The sequence below is a fragment of the Gamsiella multidivaricata genome (assembly GCF_025024155.1).
Source record: "Gamsiella multidivaricata strain RSA 2152 chromosome Unknown BC939scaffold_5, whole genome shotgun sequence".
NCBI classification, from domain to species: Eukaryota; Fungi; Mortierellomycota; class Mortierellomycetes; order Mortierellales; family Mortierellaceae; genus Gamsiella; species Gamsiella multidivaricata.
Window position 1 is genome coordinate 48,692 of NW_026251713.1, and position 24,394 is coordinate 73,085.

At 48.4% G+C, this 24,394-nt stretch overlaps 7 protein-coding genes, 1 non-coding gene and 1 pseudogene across 9 annotated transcripts; 4 read left to right on the forward strand and 5 right to left on the reverse strand.

The window, feature by feature from the left end:
• On the reverse strand, positions 1–2,274 carry BC939DRAFT_219663 (FAR-17a/AIG1-like protein-domain-containing protein). Its single transcript, XM_051550772.1, has 7 exons — positions 1,713–2,274; positions 1,493–1,571; positions 1,175–1,186; positions 826–869; positions 624–703; positions 334–514; positions 1–234 (listed from the first exon to the last, which is right to left on the reverse strand). Exons 1-7 carry the CDS (start codon positions 2,190–2,192, stop codon positions 88–90), a joined length of 1,023 nt encoding a protein of 340 aa, XP_051416586.1. The 5' UTR covers positions 2,193–2,274; the 3' UTR covers positions 1–87.
• Positions 2,275–2,667: 393 nt separating this feature from the next.
• Positions 2,668–4,368, forward strand: BC939DRAFT_437609 (uncharacterized protein). The gene has a single exon (XM_051553722.1). It carries the CDS (start codon positions 2,895–2,897, stop codon positions 4,236–4,238), a length of 1,344 nt encoding a protein of 447 aa, XP_051416587.1. The 5' UTR covers positions 2,668–2,894; the 3' UTR covers positions 4,239–4,368.
• A 103-nt stretch (positions 4,369–4,471) lies between these two features.
• On the reverse strand, positions 4,472–5,897 carry BC939DRAFT_499058 (uncharacterized protein; the record flags this gene model as incomplete). The annotated part of the gene is made up of 3 exons (XM_051559898.1): positions 4,472–5,002; positions 5,095–5,537; positions 5,684–5,897. 3 exons carry the CDS (start codon positions 5,895–5,897, stop codon positions 4,472–4,474), a joined length of 1,188 nt encoding a protein of 395 aa, XP_051416588.1.
• A 3,055-nt stretch (positions 5,898–8,952) lies between these two features.
• Positions 8,953–10,002, reverse strand: BC939DRAFT_499059 (cytochrome oxidase assembly protein-domain-containing protein; the record flags this gene model as incomplete). Its single annotated transcript, XM_051559899.1, has 5 exons — positions 8,953–9,231; positions 9,338–9,416; positions 9,442–9,623; positions 9,751–9,800; positions 9,942–10,002. 5 exons carry the CDS (start codon positions 10,000–10,002, stop codon positions 8,953–8,955), a joined length of 651 nt encoding a protein of 216 aa, XP_051416589.1.
• A 529-nt stretch (positions 10,003–10,531) lies between these two features.
• On the forward strand, positions 10,532–14,035 carry BC939DRAFT_489373 (uncharacterized protein; the record flags this gene model as incomplete). The annotated part of the gene is made up of 3 exons (XM_051559413.1): positions 10,532–10,758; positions 10,839–11,172; positions 11,389–14,035. The coding sequence occupies 3 exons, from the start codon at positions 10,532–10,534 to the stop codon at positions 13,708–13,710; spliced, it is 2,883 nt and encodes a 960-aa protein (XP_051416590.1). The 3' UTR covers positions 13,711–14,035.
• Positions 14,036–14,190: 155 nt separating this feature from the next.
• On the reverse strand, positions 14,191–14,263 carry BC939DRAFT_t26. Its single transcript has one exon. It is a non-coding gene; the product is annotated as a tRNA-Gln (tRNA).
• Positions 14,264–14,377: 114 nt separating this feature from the next.
• On the forward strand, positions 14,378–14,450 carry BC939DRAFT_t22 (annotated as a pseudogene). Its single transcript has one exon. The product of its transcript is annotated as a tRNA-OTHER (tRNA).
• Positions 14,451–17,192: 2,742 nt separating this feature from the next.
• Positions 17,193–19,063, reverse strand: BC939DRAFT_437618 (mitochondrial biogenesis AIM24-domain-containing protein). Its single transcript, XM_051553723.1, has 5 exons — positions 18,712–19,063; positions 18,459–18,616; positions 18,269–18,352; positions 17,858–18,144; positions 17,193–17,766 (listed from the first exon to the last, which is right to left on the reverse strand). Exons 1-5 carry the CDS (start codon positions 19,022–19,024, stop codon positions 17,241–17,243), a joined length of 1,368 nt encoding a protein of 455 aa, XP_051416591.1. The 5' UTR covers positions 19,025–19,063; the 3' UTR covers positions 17,193–17,240.
• Position 19,064: 1 nt separating this feature from the next.
• On the forward strand, positions 19,065–22,815 carry BC939DRAFT_437620 (uncharacterized protein). Its single transcript, XM_051553724.1, has 10 exons — positions 19,065–19,766; positions 19,850–19,931; positions 20,034–20,131; positions 20,224–20,536; positions 20,649–20,811; positions 20,918–21,091; positions 21,172–21,432; positions 21,531–21,892; positions 21,994–22,111; positions 22,265–22,815. Exons 1-10 carry the CDS (start codon positions 19,346–19,348, stop codon positions 22,631–22,633), a joined length of 2,361 nt encoding a protein of 786 aa, XP_051416592.1. The 5' UTR covers positions 19,065–19,345; the 3' UTR covers positions 22,634–22,815.
• Positions 22,816–24,394: the final 1,579 nt, after the last annotated feature.

Consider the following 24,394-nt stretch of genomic DNA (forward strand, 5'->3'; position numbering starts at 1 on the left):
AAAGCTGTTGATGGGTAACGATGGCAGAAGCACCCTGTTTCTATTCGCAAGGTTCATGGGCTCCATACAATTGCTGAGAGAAAAGAATTAACTATCACAGATTTTTCTGACGGCTCTTGCTCTGATGTGGACCTCAGCAATGAGGAGCTGGAATACGAGGCCAATGGAACTAGCAATAAGCATCAAACGGAGACACTTCCATGGACATGCAAGGTTGTCAAAAATAGGATATGGCTGTAGTGATGAACAAACAAGAGTCGTTTAGTACATAAGCACTGCTATGTCGGACTTCATTCCACGGGTCTTCATCGAACGCTGTTGAATGGTCCTTACCCAATAGCCATCCATGTAGGCACAGAGACTAGACCATGACATATAGAAGACTGCGAACGCTGCGAGGGCGCAAAAGTCGGCGACACGTCGGACTTTAAAGGTCTCTGAGAAACAGAACATCTCGATGAATACATAGGCGAATGGAAGACCATGCATCTGGATGTCGAGCCAGAATGGAAGACTGAAAGGTTCAATGCATTGTTAGCTTCAGGCCAGCCATTGGTGTCTGCGGCTTCAATATGACCAGAACGGAAAGGGGAGAGGGCCAGCCCTGACTTGATTTGACTTACTAGCGAATGCCGTCGGGGTAAATGTTGTAAACGTCAGTCAGGGTAAGGTACCAGTACAGGATCGCAACCGCACATTCGGCCTATCGTACAGAGATTATGAATTTATGGCAGATCGACCGTTAGTATACTTTAATGGCTCTGCACAGCTACAACAGCCTCCAGACACAGATCTGTGTTTGGTCTAGTTTCCTGCTTCACTTACTGGAACAGCCACTGGCAAGATGGCATTCTTGATGCGTAATAAACCTACAAGAGTTATGGCAAGGAACACTGTGTTAAGTTCTCGGTCTTGAGAGAATATCTCCTCGCTGTAATTCAGCCGTGTGAACACATCGTTCTCATCTGTTGCAGCATATTCTTTTTTTTTTTTTTTTTTTTTTTTTTTTTTTGGTACGACTCGTGTGGTCTTGGATCAATTTTGATCGCTGCAACATTTTTAGACTTCTCCTTAAACCTGCCTCAACTTCAACATAAAATGACAATGTGGTTATTTTGTAGCTTCACTCGCGTGAGTTTGTATGATAGCCCTTTCAAGTGGATGTTGACCTGACCTGCGAGCTCTGCTATCCTGGTGTCAAGATGAGGTATTGAGGGAAAAGGGCATCGCTCAGAGTCGGATTCAGTTCGAGGAGGAGCGGGTCCAGAGAATCGATAGCCATCCATGCGATGGTTAAAAATGATCCAGAATTAAACAAAAGCCAGCAAAAGAGTATTCATCTCCATGTCTGACTAAGCTAAATGGTTGGTGTCCAATGCCTGGATATAATTGTTGCTGAAAAAGATGGCGGATTTGGTACCCATCCCATTCGTCCCATCCATTTGGTCCCTCGGAGATGTTGTGGATACGAGCACTGGAATGGTTAACTTACTCGGCATCTTCAGCAGATCACTAGCGGCTCCGAGACTGAGGCACACCATGGTCAGGAATAAACCCAAGACGGTGAGAAACTAGAGGGGGAAGACAGCGTCAGTTTAGCAAGGATAGAATGCGTTCCGATGATGTTGTTTGTTACAGGACAAATTCCCATCTGCAGGCAGACCTTCCCTCCTTTGAAAGAAAGTCGTCTGATGGTGGGATGACATACATACCTGCGATCCACGCCCAAAGCTACTGCCGAATTCTTGAGACTTCAGTGTGGGTACGATGAGAAGTGTGGAGATTCCAGAAACGACGCCCATGATCCGGAAAAGAGTCCTCCCCCACAGATTCGCTACTGCTACTGCTGTTGTTACTGATTCTGGTGATACCTGAGCGTTGCTGCTGTTGCTGCTGCTGCTGCTGCTGTGGCTCTTTGTTGTTTGATCCAATTCAGTTCCAGTAGCGCCGTTGGCTATGGTGGCTGTATTCTCCACTAAGGACAACGTGCGACTATTACAGCTATGTTTCGAGCGTTTGTGGAGGTCATGGTGCCGTCCTATGGCCTTGTCAGATAAGAAGGAGAGGCGCGAGATGGGCGATGAGGGCGAAGTAGTTGTGACAGACGAGGCATTGGAGCTGACAGTCGGTCCAGTGAGTTTTGAAGACGATGCTCTTGCGGCAAATGGGGATGTAGAGAGTTGCAGGACCATTGCGTTCTTGTGAGCGGCTGGTAGCAAGGGGGGTTGAAGAAGTAGAAGAAGAAATATACACAAGGATGTGGCTACTGGTGAAGGAGAGAATCAGAGAAAAGAGTTTAGGGAGCACGGATCAGGGCAGACAGGAAAGTACACATCATATACATGTACATCTATGTCTAGCCAAATATGCGTCCATCCAATTCCTCACGCAAGTGTGTTTCTGTGGGGAGTTGAATGATGTAAGCAAGCCGAAGCGGAGAAGAAGAGTCTAAAACACGGTAGGAAGACGGCGGACAAAAGAAAAAGCAACTGCGACATGGGTCCTGCCCGCAAAGCATCCATCAAGCGCGCTCTTTTACACCCGCTCAGTCGCGTCGACTACCAACTCTATTTTCCAAGACGGCGGCACTGCGTTTCCTGGTTGGATTTAAGGTATATATTTTCCACCCAGGCGGCCATCTCTGCGCCACTATTTCTCGCTTGTGGGGGGACGCGAGATCTCTTTTCTCCCAATGGTTCCATGCACTCGTCATCCCTCTTCGGCTCTCATAGCCCCACATTTCAAATCACTCATCATCGCTTTTGCTCTTCAATTCCGCTTCCGACCGTCTGCGCCCACCTGCCTTTCTTGCGCCAGCACTTTGATTCCTTTTAGTTTCCGCGTCACATTCAACTTGCGCCTCTTTTCTTTCCTTTCCTCGAACCACCCAAGGCATGTCCAGGCACTCTTTAGGTCCACTTAAGGACGAGGACTGGATCATTAGCAGTTCGTCTCAAAGCCAGAAACAGCAGCAACAACAACAGCAACAACAACAACAGCAGCAGCAGCAACAGCAATTGCAGAAGCAAACACAGTCATATAATCAGTATCCAAACTCATATTACAGCCAGCGAACAACGACCGTCGTAGGACCCAGGCGCTCCCTCGAGTCGTGGCGGAGGCCCAGCTATCTGAGGAACAGCTTCAGTCGTCAGAGTCCTCTCCCACGAGCCATCGAAGGTTCGAGGCTGGAGAGATTGCCGTTGGGAACTGGAGAGCCGGCCGGTCCATGGCGAGCGCTGACAGGGCAATTCACACCACAGGATTGGCTGAACTGGAGAGACATGCGGCCAGTGGAGGAGCCTCATCTTTACAAGGCATACCAAGCTGCCCGAGGAGACAATCGAGGGAGAGGGACCCCAGCGCCTGCACAGAGGGCCTTACTTCCACCACCAACACCAGCAACTCCGCCAGCAACTCAAAGACCATCCACCCCGCTGCCGTCAGCTCAACAAGCACCACCAGTGCCCTCATCGGCTAGAGAAACAGCAACACGGTCGTTATCTCAAGCGACATCATCGACTACACCAGCTTTAGATGTGAATGCGCGCGTGGAGGAAGGTCTCGTCAACTTGGACTTTGATGACACATCAACAGAAACTGGAATGTCCCCGCCACGCATTCCGGCGGCGGTAGCAGATCTGATCGACCTGGACTTCTCAATCGGAGCAAATATGGAGACGAGTCGGATGGGTGGCATGGTGGATAAGGTCTTTTTGGATGGCGATGTCGATGCGGAGTACATGGTCAAGCAAGGAAACCTTGTCGATTTATCTTTGGGCATCGAGAAGGCATTGATTGACCTCTCGGACTCCGAGCCTGCTTCTGCCTCAGCTCCCATTATCAGGAAGCAAAGAGCTAGCTTGATCGATTTCACGGACGATGATAACGATGTCAGTGACAGTGATATTGACCACGATGGCGACAGCGGCGGCAGTAACAGCAACAACATCAGCATCAGCAGCAACGTTGGTAGCAATATCAATAATAGCATCAATAGGGAAGTCGACAGCAGTCAAAACGATAGCGCCGTGGAAGATGATTATGAGAGCGACAGCGAAAGCGATAGCGACAGTGACAGCGATAGTGGCAGTGACAGTGATGACGATGATCCCGAATGCTGGCAGACGCTTGCGGACGGAACGATGCTCGTTCGCCTCACGACCTTGGAGAGCATCAGGGGAGACCTACAGCAGGCAAAGGTCACCTGGGAGGAACTGATGATGGCAAAGATTTGAAAAAGACATTATTCTCTTCTGCGCTAGTGCTTTGCTCAGGTATACCCCATTGGAAATTTTCTTCGCTCTTTGCACTTCCTTTCATTACATTTTTGTACCATATTACATTGCATCGAAATAAAAAAAACCCAATTTAACTTATTGCGGACACACGAACACATTCTGAACTGTTGATAAACGGTTCTCAGACCTTGGATAAGCGTTTATTGTTGCCAGCATCTGTTCTAAAACTTTCAGTCGTACTTCTTGCCGTGATGCTTCTTGCCGTGATGCTTCTTGCCGCCAATTTTCTTGGATTGATGGAAGTGGACTTCAGTGGCGACACCCTTCTTCGTGGTGACAGTGATAGCCGAAGTCTTTTTCAGGATCTTGTCGCAGGCCAGGTTGACCCATGAGGCAGCATAGCGCTGACCCATGAAGGTCAGCAAATTGTCTGCGACATCAGTCGCAGGTGAAGGGCGACCTACGATCTGCTTTGCAATCGATTGGATATAGCCAGGTGCAATCTTGTCAAAATTAATGCAGTAGTCCTTCGGGCTCGCCAGGTACAGATGGGGGACTAAAGGCTGATCCACGCCCTTACGATAGGCATTCAGCTTTCGGATTGAGGGCTTGTTGTTGGACAGGACCATTGGGTCGCTGGAGGGAATCAGAGCCACGGGCGCCCGTTGACGCGTTGCATGCAACTCGTTCAGAGCCATGGAACCGAGCATCACGTTAGGCTCCATCAATGAAGGGGCCTTGAAGGGTTTGCACTTGATAGCCTGTCGATGCAGAATTAAAAAGTGCTTAGTTGCGTGCAGAAATGCAAGCATTCATGTAGGTTGCGTATGTACAAGAAAGGACGTTTACATACAGGGTCAATGAGCTCCGCAACCAAAGCATTATCGGAACCATTAGCGAACTCGACAAACTTCTTCAACTTCTGTCTGTTCGCCTTGGTGGCCTGGGCAAAGCGGTTACCCTTTTGAAGGTAAGTCGTGATAACATTATCGCTCTGGTCCTGGTCAATGATACCAAAGTGACGAGTGGTCGGGCAGGGGTTGCCATGGATGTCTGTGCCGATGGGAGGGATGACGACATCTTTGCCGGACTTGTCTGCAGCATGGACGACCTTGAAAAAGTGCTCGGCTCCGCAGAACGCGACCTGACTAAAGATGTCCGTACTCGAGAGTCCGTTAGTACAGCGTTGGATATCGCCTGTGAGGGTGACAGAGTCTGAATTGGCACCGAACCACAGACCCACGACGGCGTTCTTTGGCAGCTTGGGCACAATGGGATCAATCGCAGGCTTTGTGCCTGAATATAGAAAAGCGAGGAGGCCAGTTAGGCAATTAAAATAATACGCGACTTTGGCCAAGGGCAGTGCTCGGTAATGAACCAATGGGTCGGAGGACGACACAGTAAGCTTGACTATTGTCATTATTCTGCTCGTATTGTCGTACCTTCGTTGATGACCAATGGGTGATACACAGCAAAGGTCTTTGTGTCCGGGTCAAAGATGGTAGCCTCCACAAAGACCTGCTGGTCTGGGTTCGTCTGATCGCAGTTACCCTTCTTGAGGATATAGGGCGTGGCAAGACCCTTGGCGGAGAAAGGATACTTGGGGACGTGCAAGAAGCACGCTCCAGGATCACTCTTAGCCTCGGTAAGAGCCATTAGCGAGGCAGAGAGGGAAAGAAGCACAAATGAGGCGAATTTGACCATGATGGAGGAATAGGAGGGTGGATAGGGGTGTAGATGAAGAAGAAAGGTTATTTGAGGTGAGGGTCTCGCTGAAAGGCGTCAATGAGAATGGATACTGGAATGTGGATGCCGGGTGAAGAGAGCGAGGCCAATATCAAAGGACGAAAGGGGCGTGGTGAGGTCTGTTGGGTGACGAGGGGGTTGAAAATGGGTAGAGAAAGGATTCGACGAGGAGAAATGTTAAGAAGAGGACAAGATGGACGAGGACCAAGTCAGTGTTTTTTAACAAAAAAGTTGGTGCTCCCCTGCCGAAACCATAAGAAGGGTGCCTCCCGCTTTCAGCCCGAGTCCTTCAGTTTGGCGGCCATTCTTTGCCTGAACATTGGGACGGTCGATGTGCTATTTTTCTCCGCGCGGCCGCGTTCATTCGCAGCCAAGCATTGGAATCACAGCAGCAATCCAAACCGGAAAAAGTTTTTTTTTTTTTTAGATCTTAAAGACATATTCGTCTCCCTTCCTACGGTGGTTATTGGACAAATGTCTTGCACCATGGACATCTTGAGTTACTGAGTCTCGGTGCCTCAATCGTCTAGGCATAACGGACACAATAAAGACAGCGGACGAGCATCACATAGCCTCGGTGCTCTCAATTTTTTTGTTGGTTTTTTTCCCCTTCCACTAGATGACACCTTGCAAGTTCCAAATACGCCTCTGTCGGGGTCATTGGATTATTTTTTCCGAGCCTTCCAGACACTTGTGCTCATCATTTTGCAACGCAGCAAAGGCTTGGACCTCTACATTTGGGCGGACGATTTTTTCAGCGGCCTATTATGGGAACTGAAGGGTCAACTGCGGAAAATGCGTGCAGAAAACCAGCCTCATGAAAATAAAAATAAAAACGCTACTGCTGCTTCTCTCGATTTCAACCTGATACGTTTCTCTGAACTTTCGAACAGGAATGTCCACTCTAGCGTCGAGGCATATATTAGAAACCCTGGAGTACAATTTCCTTGAAAACATTCCCCTTTCTAAATTATACTTGAGACTGATTCATCAAAATTAGTTTCCATGACTGAGGAAAGAGTACCAAACAATAAGCAGCTTAAAGCCATGGAAGGAAACATTGCGCGTAAAACCTAAATGACCTGATCTCGGACTATGGACGAATGGAGAGATACTCGCTTTGTTTGTGCCCTTGGCTCATGTATAGTACATGTGTAATAGATATCGAATTTTCACCAGTTACACGTTTGTCCGGTGAACACGGAGACTTTGTAGAGAAGAGATGGGCGCAATTTCAATAATGTTTACACACAAAATACTGAAGACAACTAGCATGCCGCCATGTCAACAATGCGACAGGCGGGTGAAAACTGAAAAAGGATTACAGCACACAACCAAAGGGATACGTGAGCCCTTCCACCTTTGACGACCTTTCTCGCGTCCTTTGGCGAAGATTAGTGCCTTTACGTTCTATGGGCTCATTTCCCTGGGTCAAGTACCCCTCATACTAAGTATCGCCTTTGAGTTTGCTACGCTCACCCATTCGACAATGCAGCATCCTCATGTCAGAACGGTAGCTCCACTATAGTAAGAGAAGCTTTAGGTCATTCTGACGGTACCCGAGGCCTATATGACTTGAATGAAATATAATTGCTATAATTCTCCTGAAGGTAGAGCTCAACGAATGTTTTTTTTTTTTTTTTTTTTTTTTTTTTTTTTTTTTTTTTCAAATTATATAGAGGTCAGCCCGCACAAGCAACGGCGCACAGAATTGAAATGAAATATCGCAAAGGTGTCGTGAGAGCTACTCTTTCTTCTCCTCTTCCTTATCTGCGAAGAGACTGTATACTAGATGCAGGCTGAAGTAAGCAGTTGTCTGGATCGGAAATGCCTGCAGGGGTTCAAGATGAACGAACGGATGAGCATTTACCTATCTTTTCTTGATTTCAAGCTACGACAAAGAATAAAATGGACTAGTTTCACAGTGTCTCGATTTGGTGAGATTTGTCCAGCCGCCCTCTTTGGAGAACATTTTTACATCATCCCGCACGCTTTTCCATACATGCCAGGATAAACCCTGAGTGCTCCCTGTTCCTCACAATGTCCCCATGCCGTCCGAAATATTCAAGTTGCAAAGGAAACAAGGAACGTCATGAACTAAAGGAATGGTGCTGCTTACCTGCTTATGAAACTGCATATCTGTTTCGCTTGAGCGAGCAGACAACTAACATCAACTTTCTATAGCCATTCAGGCCATCCCCCAATCGCAACAGCCGTTGATAGCCAGTCATATATTCTCATACAGAACCCATTTCTTGGTTCATGGGAAACGATACGGATCACAATTGGATATGACGATCGGCCACAGCCCAGAGAGATGCTTCACTAAGTGGTTGGATGGAAGAGTGCAAACCAAGTTATCAACCTGTTATATAGAAGGAACGTCCTTCAACAGTAGCCGCTTAACACATTCATGGTGACCCAAAGCATATGAAAAATAAAAAGACAAGGGTTGTCGGTCTTGTTTGACAGTCCCTACAGGAAACCCGTGGTGCCTTTGCCAAAGAAGAAAGGTATTAGTTAGGGCACAGGCCCATTTTCTGGACTAAGCGAGCTACATAGACGCAGTAAAGAAGCTCTACCCTTTCAGGAAGAGATGACGTATCTGATTGACTATACATTATTCATCTCATCTTTATTCTTGAACGCATTTCCTGTCGCTGCGGGGCAGATACCGGCCGCATTTGTGATCAATGCGTGGAAGAAACGACCGAAGAAAGAGGAAAACAAAAACGTTGCCGAAAGACTGATTTCTCCACCATGTCCCATAAGGATAGGAGTGCATCAGTTTGGCTGGTTGCTCTGCAATCGTCTTGTCAATCAGCTTTATCACAGCAATCAGCAATTTCGTCTGCAACATCTTTTTTTTTTGGTTCTTCTTCATTTATACAAAGAAGGAACAGGAAATAGCTTTATAGAAATGCGAATGTATGTAAGCGTCCTGTGTAAAAATAACATGTTCGATCTACGTATCATGGCTCCGCTCCAAAAGGATCCTCTTGGCGACTGGGACCTTCTTCAAACTGTGCATCAGGTATAGCGCTGCGGCCGAGAGCGTCAGCAATCCAGTCTGATGGACAGTGCCGAGCAAGACTGGGATTATGTACAACAGGGTCGCAATGCCAAGTCCGACTTGGCAGCAGGCGACTCCCATCAGTGCATTCGCACCAACGCTGATATGAGGAAGCAGAGGCAGTCCACGCGAGTACAGGAACAAGGAAGTAACAGCAGTGAATGTCGTAGCCTAGTTCCGAGTCATAGTGTAGTGTCGATGAATCAAGTTAGGCCAAGAAATGATGATAGTGAGTACCGTCAACTGCTGTAAACAAAAAAACGAGAGAACGACTTACGAGAACACAGTGGTTGAACTGGATGGTGACCTGGTTGTCAAACATGTTTCTCCAGAATCCGATCGTGGGGTTATTGCCCCTTGTGCAGAAAATTATTATCGAACAGTTCCCTCATAGGAGGCACCAGACGGCCATCCATCAACGAGAACTCGTTGTAGGCCAAACCAGCATCCAAACCAGCGACGAACGTACCAGGAATGGCAGTCAATAACACAAGAGCAGAAATGCCATTGGTACCGCCCTTGAAGCGCTTCAGCACCGGGTTGTTGATCGCACCAGCCAAAGACTAGGAGAATGAGAAAAAAGTGTCGTAGCACAAAGTGTTGGCTGCAGGTTGTACAAATGGAAGCTTACAAAGCAGGAGTAGTGTCAAGGATGTACATCTCATAAGTACCCTTCAGTCCAGTCATCACTGCACCCATGTAGATCAAGAACTCGCTTCCCAGTGTGTCGCCAAGCGATACTGTGTGAAAATGATGGGATTCAAGCCAAATGTATACAAGCAGACACTATCGAGCTCCTGGGAAAAAGCGCGGAGAAAAACCAACAGGAAAGGTCTTGTTCTTTTTTGCTGCTCCCCAAGCATCTTAGCAGACAACCTTACTAATGATCCATGCATTATTGTTGTCCGCAACACCGTTCTTGAGTAAAAGGAGAGATGCCATCATTGCTCAAGCCGGTACCGGCTCATGGGTATCTGCTGCGATCTGTATCCACGGATGTCTTTCCAGGCACCGAAGTGGCCCAGACTCGGCATTCGAGAGCGTTTCCAGGCCAAGAATCGGTGGCAGAGTAATTGCTTTTCGATGGCCATCATTGGCGTGTCGCTTGAGCTATGTGCAGGCTGCGTTGAGCAGGCGTAGTTCTCAGTTTCGCCTTGGTTCGTGAACGCGTTTTTTGTGGTGTGATTTTACCACCGCTCGAACGTTAGAGGAACGCTGCTCAGCGGCTCTTCCTATTTCTACGCCCCAATGCTGCTGCCTAACACCATCGCTTCTTCGTGCACGGTCGAAGACCTGTGGGCTGTGCAAGTCTTTTTCTTTAGTTGGTTGTCTGCTTCCAGGGATGGATGGCAAGATTGCTCCCAATGTTGCGCCAAGATTTTGTTCCTTCGCCATTGCCTCTTATTGCTTTTCTGTTTTCTTTCCTTCCTTCACTCCTGCCCGTCTATCCCCTTGCCTTACGGACATTACCATGAACCTTGATGCTACGGACCTGCATCCCTCGCAGGCCTTTCGACTGCGTACACCCCCAGGCTCATCCACACAAGCCGATATCGTCACGGTCAAAACTCGACTCGACAATAAAACCGACCAACACATCGTTTTGTGGAAGGATGTCCTGCTTTACTTTGAGAATGCCAAATGCGCCATGAAAGCCGGAGAAATAGTTGCGTTCCTGACCGACGACAGCTTTGTCCAGTAAGTTGTGAGGGAAAAGCAGATGACCATTGGCTATAGCGCCATTGCTAATTGCTATCATTCTCTATTATAAACTGTAGTCTTGAGCCTCTGAGGATCGATCATCATCCTGGAGTTGTGCTCGACGTGATTGTCAGCAGCACCGGACAAAATACCATCGGCCGTGCAAGGGATGAAGGATCTCTCCAGCAAACCGTATCCACAGTGCCAGCCGCTCCCTCTTTCGCTATGGGTATGCTAGCCAAGGCCACTGCCCTCTTGCGACGCATCTCGCTCTCGTATGCGGCTGCTGATGGCGCGGAATCTGTTACACAGCAAGTCACTGCCCTCTCCATATTGGACCAGACGCCCTCGCATAAATGTCCCGTTGTCTGCTCAACCAAGATAACACAGCAGCTGACCATGTCTCCCCAGGTCTGTCCCAACCAGTGCTTTTTGCAGCTTCGGGACACCCAGTATGGTCAAATGGACATTGCCGCAGAAGTTCACAAGAATAGGTCACTTCAAGAGCAGATGCTCCGACTACAGCAGCAGATGGACGAGAAGGACAGGATTGCGCAAAAGCAACTGTTGGAGGCACAACAACATTTGCTAAAGAAGCAGGAGCAAATAATCCAGATGCAACAATAGGCCCTCGATCGCCCAGCCATGATCCAAAGCCGTGTCCAGGCCGCCCTTACCCAGACCTACGAGCCTCACGAGTACCCTCTTCCACGGCTCTTCATTGTTCTCCCAAAGGCATCAAGGCGTCGTGACAAGTTGCTCAATCCTTTCTTGGACCAGTATCGTCTCTATTTTTTGTGCGAATGCGGCACTCACACCATGTCCGAGGGAACCAAGCTACCGCACGAGATCCACCTGGCCAAACACGAGGGATACGACCTAGGCCGCCCGAACGAGTTCTTTGAGAAGTACGGATCCTATGTCCTGACGCTGATGCAGATGATCAAGTACGGAATCACAATCGCCGGGGCGGTTGTGCCACCACTGGCGCATTTCAAGATTGTAGAGGGAATCGAGCCAGTCGGGGAGCAGCTCAAGTTCGTGAAAGAGAACTTTGGACCACTGGTAGACAATACGATCAACTTTATTGAAGGCCAGCAGCAAAATAACAAGGGTGGGGCAGACGCAGCTGAAGGACAGACGAGGATGGACAAACTTGATGTCCTAGAGGCAGCAAACCTTCGACAACTAGAGTCGTACCTGAAGGGCCAGGACAAGGGTCGCGCTCTAGGCAACCTGTATCAGATTGTCACTGCGGAGGGATACGTCAAATGGGTCTGCATCAATCATTACCGTAAGAACTATCATGAGTCAGCAGTGCAGCAGTTGAGAGATATGGTGGAAGTCAACAATGGAGGTTTCGATGAGGAGAAGGGCAGGATGAATATCAATCTGATATCCGCCGACCATGCAAAGCAGTTCTACAAGGCACTGGTCAAAGCACGAAGGATCCATGACCTGTCAGTAGAGCTGCAGTGGGATATGACACTGGACGATCATCGGAAGTTCCGTGCCGCTATCACGAATGCGAGCACAGCTTGCCTGACACTAGGATTTCACCTTCTCTACAGTACCGAATGGCCAGAATTGAATTCTATCAGCCCTAATCGATGCTTTGACCCGACCATGGAGCTCCTGTCAAACGGGCGACCCCAATATGCCGTACTAAGCGGGTTTGAGGACCTCTTCTCCCGGATCAGTAGTTCCTCCATCAGGCGCGCTCCACGACTTCGAATTGTAACTATATGGTGCATTCACCTCAAGGACGCCGCGTCCCAGACAACATTCGCCAGATTTCTTCAGAACTGTCCCAATCTGACAAAGCTGCAGCTTGGAACAAGTAACCCGGGCGTCATCTTCGATATAGTTAAGCACAATGTTGAGTATTTGTCAAACCTCAAAGTACTGGAACTATTTTGTGGGACATATCCAAAGGTCCATATCATCATCGACTTTCTCAAGGGCGAGATTCAGGGCGCATGGGCCGAATTAAACAGTACTTGGAGTTATAACCCATTGTATCTGCCGTTTTTTCTGAAGGGTCTACTCACTCGACTGACGGTTACGAATGCCGTTATTGATCAAGCGGAGGGATTACTTCCAGTGATCCTATCCCTAAATCCAAGGCTCTTGGAAGTCGAGCTCAATTGCCCATGTGCCCGATTTCTTGAGATGCTCAGCCTGATTATATGGGCGAGAAAGCAAGGGAGAGAAGAGGGATACATCTACGCACCATTACGAATCGACTTTGATTCCGACGGCACAGACGATGATCGTATCATCTCCGCTGTACGCCTCTCGGAGGAGTCTGATGTGCTCGACATGTCCACTGACATCGAACTGAGGTCTGGATCACGGCCTGATCAGGACTATCTCCCCCGGCTGATCAGTGAATACGAATGGTCGATCAAGGTACTGAATACCCTACGTGGAGCACTCAGCGATATTATTGCTCAGCAACTAGACAAATCAACAAAAGAGAAGGGATCTAAGATCACGACTCTTATGCAGGACTCATATAATCTGTCCTCTGCGGGTCTGGAGTGCATGGGTCGAGTCATAGATCGGTCGAGCTATCTGCAGGTGCCCCAGTTCCACGTTGATAACCCGTTGGTTGACGATGCAGTGGAGAGCCGGCTGCTTTATAGGCACAAGGAGGCGTTGACTGCGTTGAAGGTGGATGTAACATCGCACGATTCACATATCCCATGGCTCGCGAAAACCTTCTTGATAAGACGCGATGTGCGAAGGCTGAAGAATGTCTATTTCAGAGGCGAGTACAGAGTCCCTTTTCCGCAAGAGTACATTCCGTGGCTCGCTGCAATGGTCTCCTCTCCAAACAATCCATCCATCCACGAGTCTTCCCTATCACAGAGCCTCGCAAATCCCCAGATACCGCCGTCGATCGAGGCTGCTGCTAATGCTTCGACGGCATGGGGGCCATTGTAGGAGTTCGAACTGTCCAGATTTTCACTTGAACCGGAAGACTGGAAGATAATTATCGAGGCGCTTGATTTTTCTAGACTGAAGGAACTAAGGATTTCCGGGGGCAACTTTTCAATCGAGCAGTTCAATATACTGGTCGATTGCATCTCAGACGTTGGTTCTAATGTACCGTTAGAACGTTTCTACTTTTCTTGGCCAACTTTTTCTGAAGAAAGGGGGTTTGACTATGCTCTGAAGCTATACAGGACACTTGGTGAGGAAGCGCCTCAACTCGAACCTTTCGAATAGTGATCTCACGTTACAAAAATTGTACTTGTTGGAAATAAAGGTCCAGAAGCCTCCTTCCTTGTTTCTTAGTAGAGCTGCACCTACTGTATTCAGCAGCTTGCAGCAGCAGCAGTTTCGATACGCAAAAGTTTGTTTTTGTCCGCATTCTCCTGATATCCCGGCTTTCGCAGTAAGTGCTTGAGGCGGCAAAAGAAGAGGTCTCGCCGAGACTCGAACTCGGATTGCAAGATTCAGAGTCTTGATTGCTAACCAATTACAACACGAAACCTTTTAATTGAGTGTGACGTGCTTATTAAACATTTATGTATCCTAATTCATTTCATTGCTCTCACATTCTTTAAGTGCAAACTTTCCTTAAATGCACATTCTGTGGGGCCCGATGGCTCAGTTAGCATACTGGTCAGGGCACCTCCCTTGTAACGCGAAGGGACCAGGTTCGAGCCCTGGTTAAAGCACAGTAATATGTGCTACGCATAGAAATTTATTTGGAGCATGAGTCGGGCGTACTACCCCACTTCAGTTATGTGGGTTTCCTTTCCCCGGCGACCCCCACATTGAGTGGCACTACCCCATGTAATCGTTGTGGGTTTCCTTTCCCCTTCCTTAACGCTTGACAAAATGCTCAGAATAAATTTCGCCCTTGCGCTAGCCTCCGGACTTCGAGAGGCGCTGGTTCAGAACTTCCCAGCTATACACCAGGGTGTACAAGTTATTCCACTGCACTGGCAGCATGCGTCTTAGCTACCCCTGCCGGGGTTACAGGTATAAGTTCAAAAGTGAGTAGGCCCACTTTATAATAGGCTAATCTGAGCTCACATCCAGTGACCTCAGGTGGAGGAAAGACGGGACGAGGAGGTGGAGGAAATGTTACAATAGTAGAGGATTCGGCTCGCAAGCCAGTAGAACGGATTCCGTGCTCTCAAGAAACCAAGACCATCTCCCAGATGTACAGGTTACAATTGGAGAGATGGTCTTGGCAGATTTGCAGGTGAGGAGCCTGCCAGCTAGCCGAGCGGATCGCAGGAGAAAGACCTCGGGACGCTTAGGGAGGTTACAGTGAAGTTGTTGGAGATGGTGCGACTGCCACACTAGAAGATTTAGGGCCAGATAGACACAAGTCTCAGAGACTATTCACTAGGAAATCAGCACTGATTGTTCTCTCTCGGAGGCCATGTTGAATAAAAAAAAAAAAAAAAAATGCACATTCTGTAAATGAACGCCCCCTTACTGCATACTCCTCTCATGGGGATTTATGATAACCCCCCCCCCCTTACTACATACTCCTGTATTCAAGAAAGCCTTAGCTGGGCCATATATCAAAGAGATATAAGACTGTGATTGACTGGCGGGGTTGAGTCAGAAGATAGCTTTCGCGCGCAACAGGCCACATAGGGTACCCGGACACAGTTCCACCGAGCAATGCAGTCATGGATTATGAACTTGAGATACGAATAAACAAATTCCGTCGCATAGCACAGCTCCTTATTCTCTGTCCCACCTCCAAATTATGGCGCGTCTTCAAAGGTACTTGTTTACAGGGGAAAAAATATGGACTGCGCACTGGAGGCCAAAAATTGAAGCATGCAACTAACTACGTCTGCAAGAAGAGATATAGACGTCGAAGACGAATTTCAAAAGATGGAGGCATAGTCAAAAGACGAGGCAGCGGAGTCGTGGAAAACAAGAGTTAAATTAATAGTCTGGTCAAAGAACCTGTTGCATTAGAGGTGGCATTTGAGAAGAGACAACAGGAACAGGATCAGACCGAGGCGAATGATTTTCTAGCTTCCAGTTCTGATCATTCCAAAGGATACCTGGCAAGGGAAGGAGACCATGAATAGCATGATGAGGAGTTTCGACGCTTTCAGCTCCAACTCGTCTTCATCCTCTATTGCAATTTGCAGTTCACAGGGAGCCATAGCGCAATCTGTCCGACACAACTCACTTTCTTCTCGTCGCCGATGGAAACAGAAACTTGATGATGATGGCAAGCTAAAGAAGGAGATGTTCAAGACACTCTATTCCTCAACCTCAATGTCTAGTGCCAGAAAGTGTTTGCGACTTGGTCTTAACCCTATTTTTCACTAGGGAGCGTATGTTTTTTTTTTACTCTGCTGCACCTGCCACTCGATTATATATGACCTCGATGGCAGCGCGACCCACTATATTGGGACCCGTCAAGAAGAAAGAAAAAGAGGCGGAAGTTCACAAAGGTCTGGTTGATGTTCATTATTTGCTGTTGTACTAGCGAATGATAGATGCCTGTGTTGGTTTCTCGCTCCTTACCTGTCATTTTGTGCTTCATCTGGTTTTGAACTGCTTCTCCTGCAGCCCCCCCTCCCTTCTGTCTCTAGCGAGACGGCAGCAGCAGCCATGCGCTGTCCACTCACAGCGAGGGTTTCAGTCCAATCGGGTCCATTTCAGTCAGACCCAGCCCAGCATGCGCCCAACACGTTGGACCTTTATTGCCCCGTTGAGTTCCACCCGAGTCCCGGTAAATTACTTGAATCTATCAAATTGAATCACGATCATCCAAAGCACTCTAATGCTTTTGAGTTTTGAATCGAAAAAATCCACCTCCGTATGAAGCACAGCCACAGTGACCTTGGGATCTTCATACAGATATTCAAAAAGCGATATCGGGCCTTTGTGCATCCGGTGAGTCGGGAGAAGCCTCTCCACGACTACGCGTTGCTGTGAGTGACCACTGGGAGCGCCGCCCCTGATATTCTTTTTCTCGAACAAGACCATGCAGCTGAATTCTAAAGGCGCACAACGACTTGTGGAACAACCCCTTTTATTTTTTATATCTAGTCATAGGATGGTAGTTGAAGCAGATTGAAAACACTAAAAATAAAATGCATATCTTTGAAATAGTCAAAGACATCAAAGTATGCAATGTGTTTGACCCACAACCCAGAAGATTTGGTTCCTGAACCAGTTGTTGTTTCGCCTCAGTTGACTGTCCCCTTGCACTGGGGGCCCCTTTCGAGTTTAGTGTCAAATCTGTTTATCCACGTTTTGACACCCGTACCCCTCACTACCTTGTCCCATCCCAGTTCACCCATAACATTGAGTGGTTTTAAAAATGTTCTCTCAACTGAACTCCAATGTGGCCTCAACACATCCTTCTAGGCTTCAAATTAGTTTTGGTAGGAAATGTAAATGAAATGACACTTTAAGCTTTTTTTTTTTTTTTTTTTTTTATTGGTTTTCGAAAGCAATAACAATGAAGAGCATGCAGTCTATGAACTGCTTGCCTCGCGCTTGGTGACGGTTGAGCCTTCAGTATGCTCGAGCACCTGGCGATTGATTTTAGGGACGGATCCCGAAAGAGGAGTGGAGGGAGAAGACGAAGCAGGCGCGGATGCTGGCGCATTCTTTGTAATGCTTACATGTCCATCACGGGTGACAGTTGCAAAGGTGTTGGGCGGCGTCGTTGGCTTGGGAGGAGCAGGTGCGACTGGGGCGGGGAAGATGACAGGGAGCTTCGAGGTCGATGAAGTGACCTGCTTCAAGACCTCAGTGCTGGGGCGGATACGACTGCAGAGGTAAAAGTCACCTGGGCCCTGAAGGCGGACAAATTCCTGCTTTCCGAACATCACATTGCCAACTCGCTCTGCAACCCTCGATGCAATGTTCAACGTCGAGGCCACGTAAGGATTTGAAAGAATCTTGGAAGAGCGGGCTTCGGGTTCAGCTTCCTGGCTAGGATCAATTGCAAGGCGCGTAGCAGCAGGAGATGAGCCGGCCTCCCATGCAATCAGGTGTCTATGCGGTTGAATGAAACAAGAGAGTTGTAGTGTCAGATGCTTCGATAAAAAAATATCTTCCTACGCACGACAATTATCCTATATCTCACCTTGGATTGACAAGGTACTCCTCGTTAGGAGCGAGAACCAGGCGATAAATTCCTCCATAACTGGCGATTGCGAGAGTTCCACGACCGGTAACGCGATGGGCGAAAAAATTGGTTACTCCCAATCCTGCCTTGGCCAATCCCAGCTGAAGGATGACTCTCGGACTTCTCGCCAAAAAGGCGTCGCGTCTGATATAGTACTCTGAGGTACCGTCCATGCGAATTGCAGCAATGTCCGACATGTACTGGGGTGCCAACAAAACATCGCCAGCGACATTGGACGTAGAAAACTGTGTTGGTTGCACAAGGCCGCCAAGTAAGATAATGTCGATCAGTAGGGTGGCCATAAGCTCAGACAATATATGCGTCAGACTAGATCAGTCCTCGTTATTCCGAGGCATTCCAATGGCTTGCCTTTTGGAAATATAATGATCCTCCTGCCAATCGTCTTCCAAGAGCCTTCAATGGGTTTGATGCAGTCGAGAGTTCTGATTGGACCTATAGTGAACCACGAAAGAAGAGCAAGAGAAGCATGAATTCACGCGCTCAGCAGACTGAGGTACTCGCCTGAAAAGGAAAGTATTTGAGCAGAAGGAGATCTTACCTCGCCTGAACTACCAACGGCAGCACCAGGGGCGGCATAAAGCTCAGAGCGCGATGGCAGTCTGACGTGAAGCATTGATCCCAAACCAGCGCTGACGACCTCGAACTCGGGATCGGCGACCGAGGGCTGCTTGATCCACTTGGAGGCATTGTTGATGCCTACCGGTAGAGCAATATGGTGAATGAGAACCTGATATTGATAACAAACCGATCGCGCTTGGTCCTGATTATCGAGACTGGAACACGCAACATACCAGGCAAGATAGACATGATTCCCTTTTTGGGGGACTTTGATGACTCCTGCGTGCTAGCCACCTCAGTGTGAGTGTAAGAGTCCCTGGCATGGTCCTCGGAAGGCGTGTTGGTGTTACTGTTGAGTGCGTCCCTGCGCGCCTGAATGCGTTCCTCGAGTGAATCCAACTTCCTGTCCAGAGTAGGAACCTCTCCGCCGGTTGGTTGCGAGGTTGCATTGTAGGCCAAGTTAGCATAGGCACGCTTCACAGTAAGCGTGTAAGCAACACGGCTAGTCCTCTGGCCGACCTGGGTGGCAACGGTCCTGACATTCATTTTGTGGGAAAGGAGTGGAGCTGCAAGATTGATTAGCAGGGCTTCTACTGCAAATAAAAAAAACTCGCGCACAAAGTCCTTGAGGCGGTGGCAGCCGGAGCAAAGTGGCTTTGCTTGACACAACTTGAAACAAGGACCATGCATTCTTCTTCCACACATACTGCCGCTCGACTGTTCGACCACTTTACTCGATTCGCCTCTAGGACGACAATATTAAACGGCAACAGCAGCAGCAACAGCGGCGCTTATCAGCAGCTTTACTCTCGGTAGCAGGCTGCGGAGGGGCTCATTTCGGAGAGGTTGTTGCTTCTCACACACCCAATGGCAGTCATGGCCTCCTCAGGGTTAGCACCAGAAGGCCCTGGTTCTGGCATGGGTACGGGCCAGAATGCCGCACCTAAACTAGGAGCCGTCAGTCAAAGGCTGGAGCATATTATCAAATATTCCCTCGATAAGTTTCAATTCAGGAATGCAGTCTTCCTTGCAGAAAGGCTGGTCTCTCAGGCACGCGGTCCAGCACACTCTGAGGCGGAGCGAGAATATGCGCAATACATCTTGGCGACGTGTCATTATCGGCAAGGAAACCCAGAGATGGCATGGGCAGTTCTGGAGGGCTGCACATCTTCGAGATGTCGTTATCTTTTTGCGCAATGCTGTCTGGATTTACGGCGATATATGGAATGCAGCGGCGTTCTGGAGTGGTTGCTTGAGGACACTGCCGTGACGAAATGTCCTGCTACAGGTATACCTTGCGCCTGCGGAATGTTTCGAATGGATCTTCGGGATGGTGCATATGAGAGGAGTCTGACCAGTGTCTATGTATAGATCTAATATCAAGCCGGAATGCGACCAGTACTGGTGAACCAGATCGAGCGTCCGTACTAAATCTCCTTGGACATGCTGCCAGGTAAGTTTGAAAGCATGCTTTGGCTTCCAGGGCAAGGCCTATGATGGTTCTGAGAAGAACTAGTGTTGATTTTCATTCCTTCATGAACCATTTTATCCGTAGAGCTCAGAAGCGACCGAAGCTGGCGATCAAGTATTTCAAGGAAGTTCTGGAACTCAATCCATTTTCATGGGAGGCGTTTGAAAACCTATGCGAACTTGGTATGAAATACGACTACGATGAAGAGCTGCGCGATGTGGAGCAAATATATTAGACGGCTAACTTAGGAAGTGTCAACGTTTTGTTGATGTAGGGGCACCGCAGGACCCGAACAACATGTTTGCACAATTCGATATCCGGCTGACCAGTATGCTTCCTAAATCAATACCGACATTTCAGCGGTCGAGGACGATCACTGTGGATTCACCTTTTTTCTCCACCAAACGCGATATGATGCAGGACGAGAATGTCGAAAGTGCTTTGTCAGACTCGTCCAACATTTTGAACAACTCGCTGCTACGGTATGAACCAACGGATTCTACAAAAACAAAGTCAACATTTCTACCCCCGATGTTATCGACCAGTGTATCGGCAATGGCCCAAACCAACGGTTTATCCTTTATGGAGTAAGTCATTCAAGGCAAATTGTTCTGGAGAAAAGGTTGAAATGGACATTGTTTATTGTTCATTGCCCAGGTAACTGGTTGCTTATTTTTTTCTTTCTTTCTTTGTACTCAGACCAGACGGTTACAATATTGAAAAGACGCCAACACCTTTAGGTGCATCCGCGAATCGCGAACTTCCATTCGCTATTCCTACAGCACTTGCAGATTCGAGTGATCGTGTGCCGTTAAGAAGAGGAGCAACATCTCAGCCAAGGAGACATTTTGAAAGAACAAAGGTAGATGTCTGGATTTGTCTGGATTTGTCTGGATTCGTTGCTAGCACGGAGTGAGGAGTGCAAGGACATAATCTGATCGCCCATTTTTTCACACTTATTTTAACAGTCCAATTCAACACTGCAGGGCCAAAGCACCTCAGGAGGTATAACGAAGCGGGGACTTGGAAGGAGTACATCGGTCTCGAATTTCTCGGCTTCTGCTCTACTCCGTGGATCCAGCTCAAGAAACCAGCCAAAGGGCGCACCTAGCCTCATGCCGAAAAAGGATGCTGCGAACGACGTACGGTTACAATAGGAAATGAAAGTTAGAACGCTCCAAAGAAGTACCATGGCCTCACATCCTCCTCAAATTATTTTTAGGATCGGGAACAGCAACGGGATGCAGCCCCAGCCACGATACCATTACCAATCACTGAAGCAGAGCTATGGGTGGAGGAAGAGGGGTTGCGGACTGTGGCCGATATATTCAGGATCATGGCCAGGGCCTACGGTCTGCTTTCTTTAAACAAGTTTACAGAGTCCATAACTGAATTTGAACGCTTGCCATTCGAGCACCTACAAAGTGGATGGGTGCAGTGTCAGTTGGCTAAATGCAAATTTGAGATGCAGGACTATACATCGGTAATGTCATTGCTTGGCCTAAATGGCTTGGTTATGACTGATTCCCCTTAGTGGTTGGATGTGCTAACAGGATATTGTGATTCAACAATACTTTTTAGGCTGCTCGATATTTTGAGCGAGCAAGGGAACTAGAGCCGAGCCTTCAGAGAGACATGGAGATCTTTTCAAGCTGTCTTTGGCAACTTCGGAAGGAGATGACGCTTTCAACACTTGCTAAGGAGCTTAAGGACGCAAACCATCAGTCGCCTCAGGCTTGGGTGGCACTCGGCAATGCATATAGTTTGAAGCACGAGAGCGACCATGCGCTGAAGTGTTTCCAACGAGCGATCCAATTGAACGACAAATTCGCATATGCTCACACACTCTCAGGACATGAGTACACCGAGCTTGAAGAGTATGACAAGGCGCAAGCAGAGTTTCGAGCGGCGATGAGCATTGACCCAAGACACTACCATGCATGGTATGTGAGCACTTTGGGCAACAGCGGTTCGTGTTTCATCATATTCAAGCTTTAGCTGAGCGTACTAGTTCTTTTTCTTGATTCAACGAATTCGGTCTTAGGTATGGCATGGGTTTGATCTACAACAGGATGGGCAAAAACGATCTTGCGCTCATTCACGTCAGAGAGGCCCATAGGTTGAATCCGACCAACAGTGTGCTTCTCTATCTGGTTGGATCGGTACGTCTTGTTCAAAGGATTCCATTTGGTGTACCTTTGGTGTCTGACAGAAATTCTCCGGTGCTGCTAGATAAGCCAAAGATGTCATGCGACAGAGGTGAACCCTAATTCTTGAAACTTTTTTTTTTTTCTTTTGGCCACGTTTACTTTTAGATTCAAGAAAAGATGAGCAGGACCACAGAAGCATTACGGTCGTTTGAAGAGGCCATCAATCTAGACCCGAACAACGTTGCGGCACGGTTCCGCAAAGCCCATGTGCAGATGGAGATGGAGCAATGCGAGGAGGCCCTCAGGGAGCTTGAGGCGATCAAGAAACTGTCGCCCGATGAAGCCAATGTGTTTGTATTGCAGGGCAGGGTCCTTCTCAAGATGGGAGACAAGACCCAGGCGCTGAAGTACTTTACGTGGGCGTTGAATCTCGACAGCAAATCCTCGCATGCGATCCGCGACTTGATCGAGAAGGTCGACCAGGGATCCGATGGTGACCAGGGAAGCTATGAAGTCAAGGTCGATATGGACTAGTTTAGCACCGCCCGCATTCCTCACCGCCGCACCGCATTTTGGCCGTTAGAGTTCCAACACGAGGAGGCGATGTTTCTAAAGTCATGTGCAAATCTAGGAAACGGAGCACTGAGCAAGCACGGCTGCCGGAAACGTCGGATAAGATGTAATTTGTATAATATAATCGACTACAGTTCAACTCAATTGCAGTTTGCCCTGTCTGCAGACCGATGCATTTGATCGCTACGATCCGGAAGAGAGCCGAGGAGCGATTGCTCGCGTGGCGATTGTGACAGCAAAACGTACCTTGCTCCAAATGTGTTTTGCTAGCCTACCGGGGAGAGTGGCTGGCCAACTTCTCCTTGATAACGCATGGAGGGGGGATAGCCCATCTTGTTTCTATTTCATTAGCTGTAGCGCCAATTGCCACAATTACAATTCAACTCCGAACAGGGAGATGTGCCTGCAGGAACTACATTCGTTGGCATTGGGTTATGTTGGGGATATCCTGTGCTGTACGTACAAGAGCGGAGAGTGTTGAGTGTGGAGGAGGGTCTAGAGGGAAGATGCGGATGGATGCCAGTGGGTTTGTTTCACTCTTCCTTGAGGTGGCCGTGGATATCTACGAAAGCACGCATGTGCCCTACGGGGCTGGAACTCGCCTTGCGTGGCCTCTGTGGATCGCCAGGATTCGGAGTGGCTGCAGCGGCCCACGGACTTTATGCTCCATCTCCATCCACCGTCACAGCACAGGGTTTGATCAAGGTTGGACATGGGCAGCACACGACAGGGGTAGGTTACGGATTGAATTGGAGGGTCCTATTGAGTAAATATGTGGAGATAGGAATGTGCAAACGAGCACTCACATATGATCGATGGGGGAAGGCGCGCAAACACCAACAACAGAGCGTGAAAATCGATATGGATTGATGGATTGTTATTTTACTTTGTTTGGCAGGCTCATCTCAGATGTGTGGACTAGTCTATGGGCCGGTAGTCTTGGGCCTAGTGTATCCCTTTGCTGACAGTGCGCTTGGACGGACAGCGAAGAGAGGGCCCGTCAGGTTCGCGTCTTCTTTTCGTTGCAACCGTTTCCAGAAGAGACCTCAAATAGACGCGCTCCGCATGAAGGGTTCTAAATAGAAAGAGGACCAGGCTATCTGTCCCGAGCGGACATTGTAGTGCTGGCAGTGTGGCCGTTCAATTAATAGACCGCAGTACAGGACAGGAGGAATGAAGACATAGGGTTCTTCAGCCTCTCTCAGCCTGGAGAGCACTCCGATGCAATCCAATCTCTCTCTATGGTACGGTCGTACCTATCCTGATTAATCAATTTGTCGCGAGGATTGAAAACGCAGAATGAGTGATTTTTTTTGCAAGTACTTCCCCCCACCAAGATGGATACGAAGAGCTGTACATTCAGCGCTGGCGAGGGCAATTGTGAGTGTTCTTCTCCACTTTCAGCATTGTCCTGACTGAGGGGGTTTCCCTGTCTAGACATAGATTGGAAGGGCGCGGGGGATGTCCCTATGACAGGCAATGCCTATGATGGACTTATGATAGCCATCCTTATCCCTCTCTCCCCTCTTCCCCACAGTAACAAGGCATGCAATAGACCAGGACTAGACTAGACTAGACTGCTTGCAGAGGCAATAGCCTACCCTACAACTCCCTACAATACCCTGCATGTACATGTACGATACGCTTTTCTAGGATTGGGAGTAGGCAGTACGGATTCCATTGTAGTCATCGCTAACCTTGTTTTTTCTGTTGATAGTTTCC

Coding starts and splice junctions, on each gene's coding strand:
- BC939DRAFT_219663 (XM_051550772.1), bottom strand. CDS start 2,192: ATGGTCCTGCAACTCTCTACATCCCCATTTGCCGCAAGAGCATCGTCT. Junction 1,572..1,712: donor GCTTTGGGCGTGGATCGCAG/GTATGTATGTCA, acceptor TTCCCCCTCTAG/TTTCTCACCGTCTTGGGTTT. Junction 515..623: donor TACCCCGACGGCATTCGCTA/GTAAGTCAAATC, acceptor TGAACCTTTCAG/TCTTCCATTCTGGCTCGACA.
- BC939DRAFT_437618 (XM_051553723.1), bottom strand. CDS start 19,024: ATGAATGTCAGGACCGTTGCCACCCAGGTCGGCCAGAGGACTAGCCGT. Junction 18,617..18,711: donor AATCATGTCTATCTTGCCTG/GTATGTTGCGTG, acceptor CTCTACCGGTAG/GCATCAACAATGCCTCCAAG. Junction 18,353..18,458: donor CCGTTGGTAGTTCAGGCGAG/GTAAGATCTCCT, acceptor GGTTCACTATAG/GTCCAATCAGAACTCTCGAC.
- BC939DRAFT_437620 (XM_051553724.1), top strand. CDS start 19,346: ATGGCAGTCATGGCCTCCTCAGGGTTAGCACCAGAAGGCCCTGGTTCT. Junction 20,132..20,223: donor TGAAAACCTATGCGAACTTG/GTATGAAATACG, acceptor TTGTTGATGTAG/GGGCACCGCAGGACCCGAAC. Junction 21,433..21,530: donor AGATGCAGGACTATACATCG/GTAATGTCATTG, acceptor AATACTTTTTAG/GCTGCTCGATATTTTGAGCG.
- BC939DRAFT_437609 (XM_051553722.1), top strand. CDS start 2,895: ATGTCCAGGCACTCTTTAGGTCCACTTAAGGACGAGGACTGGATCATT.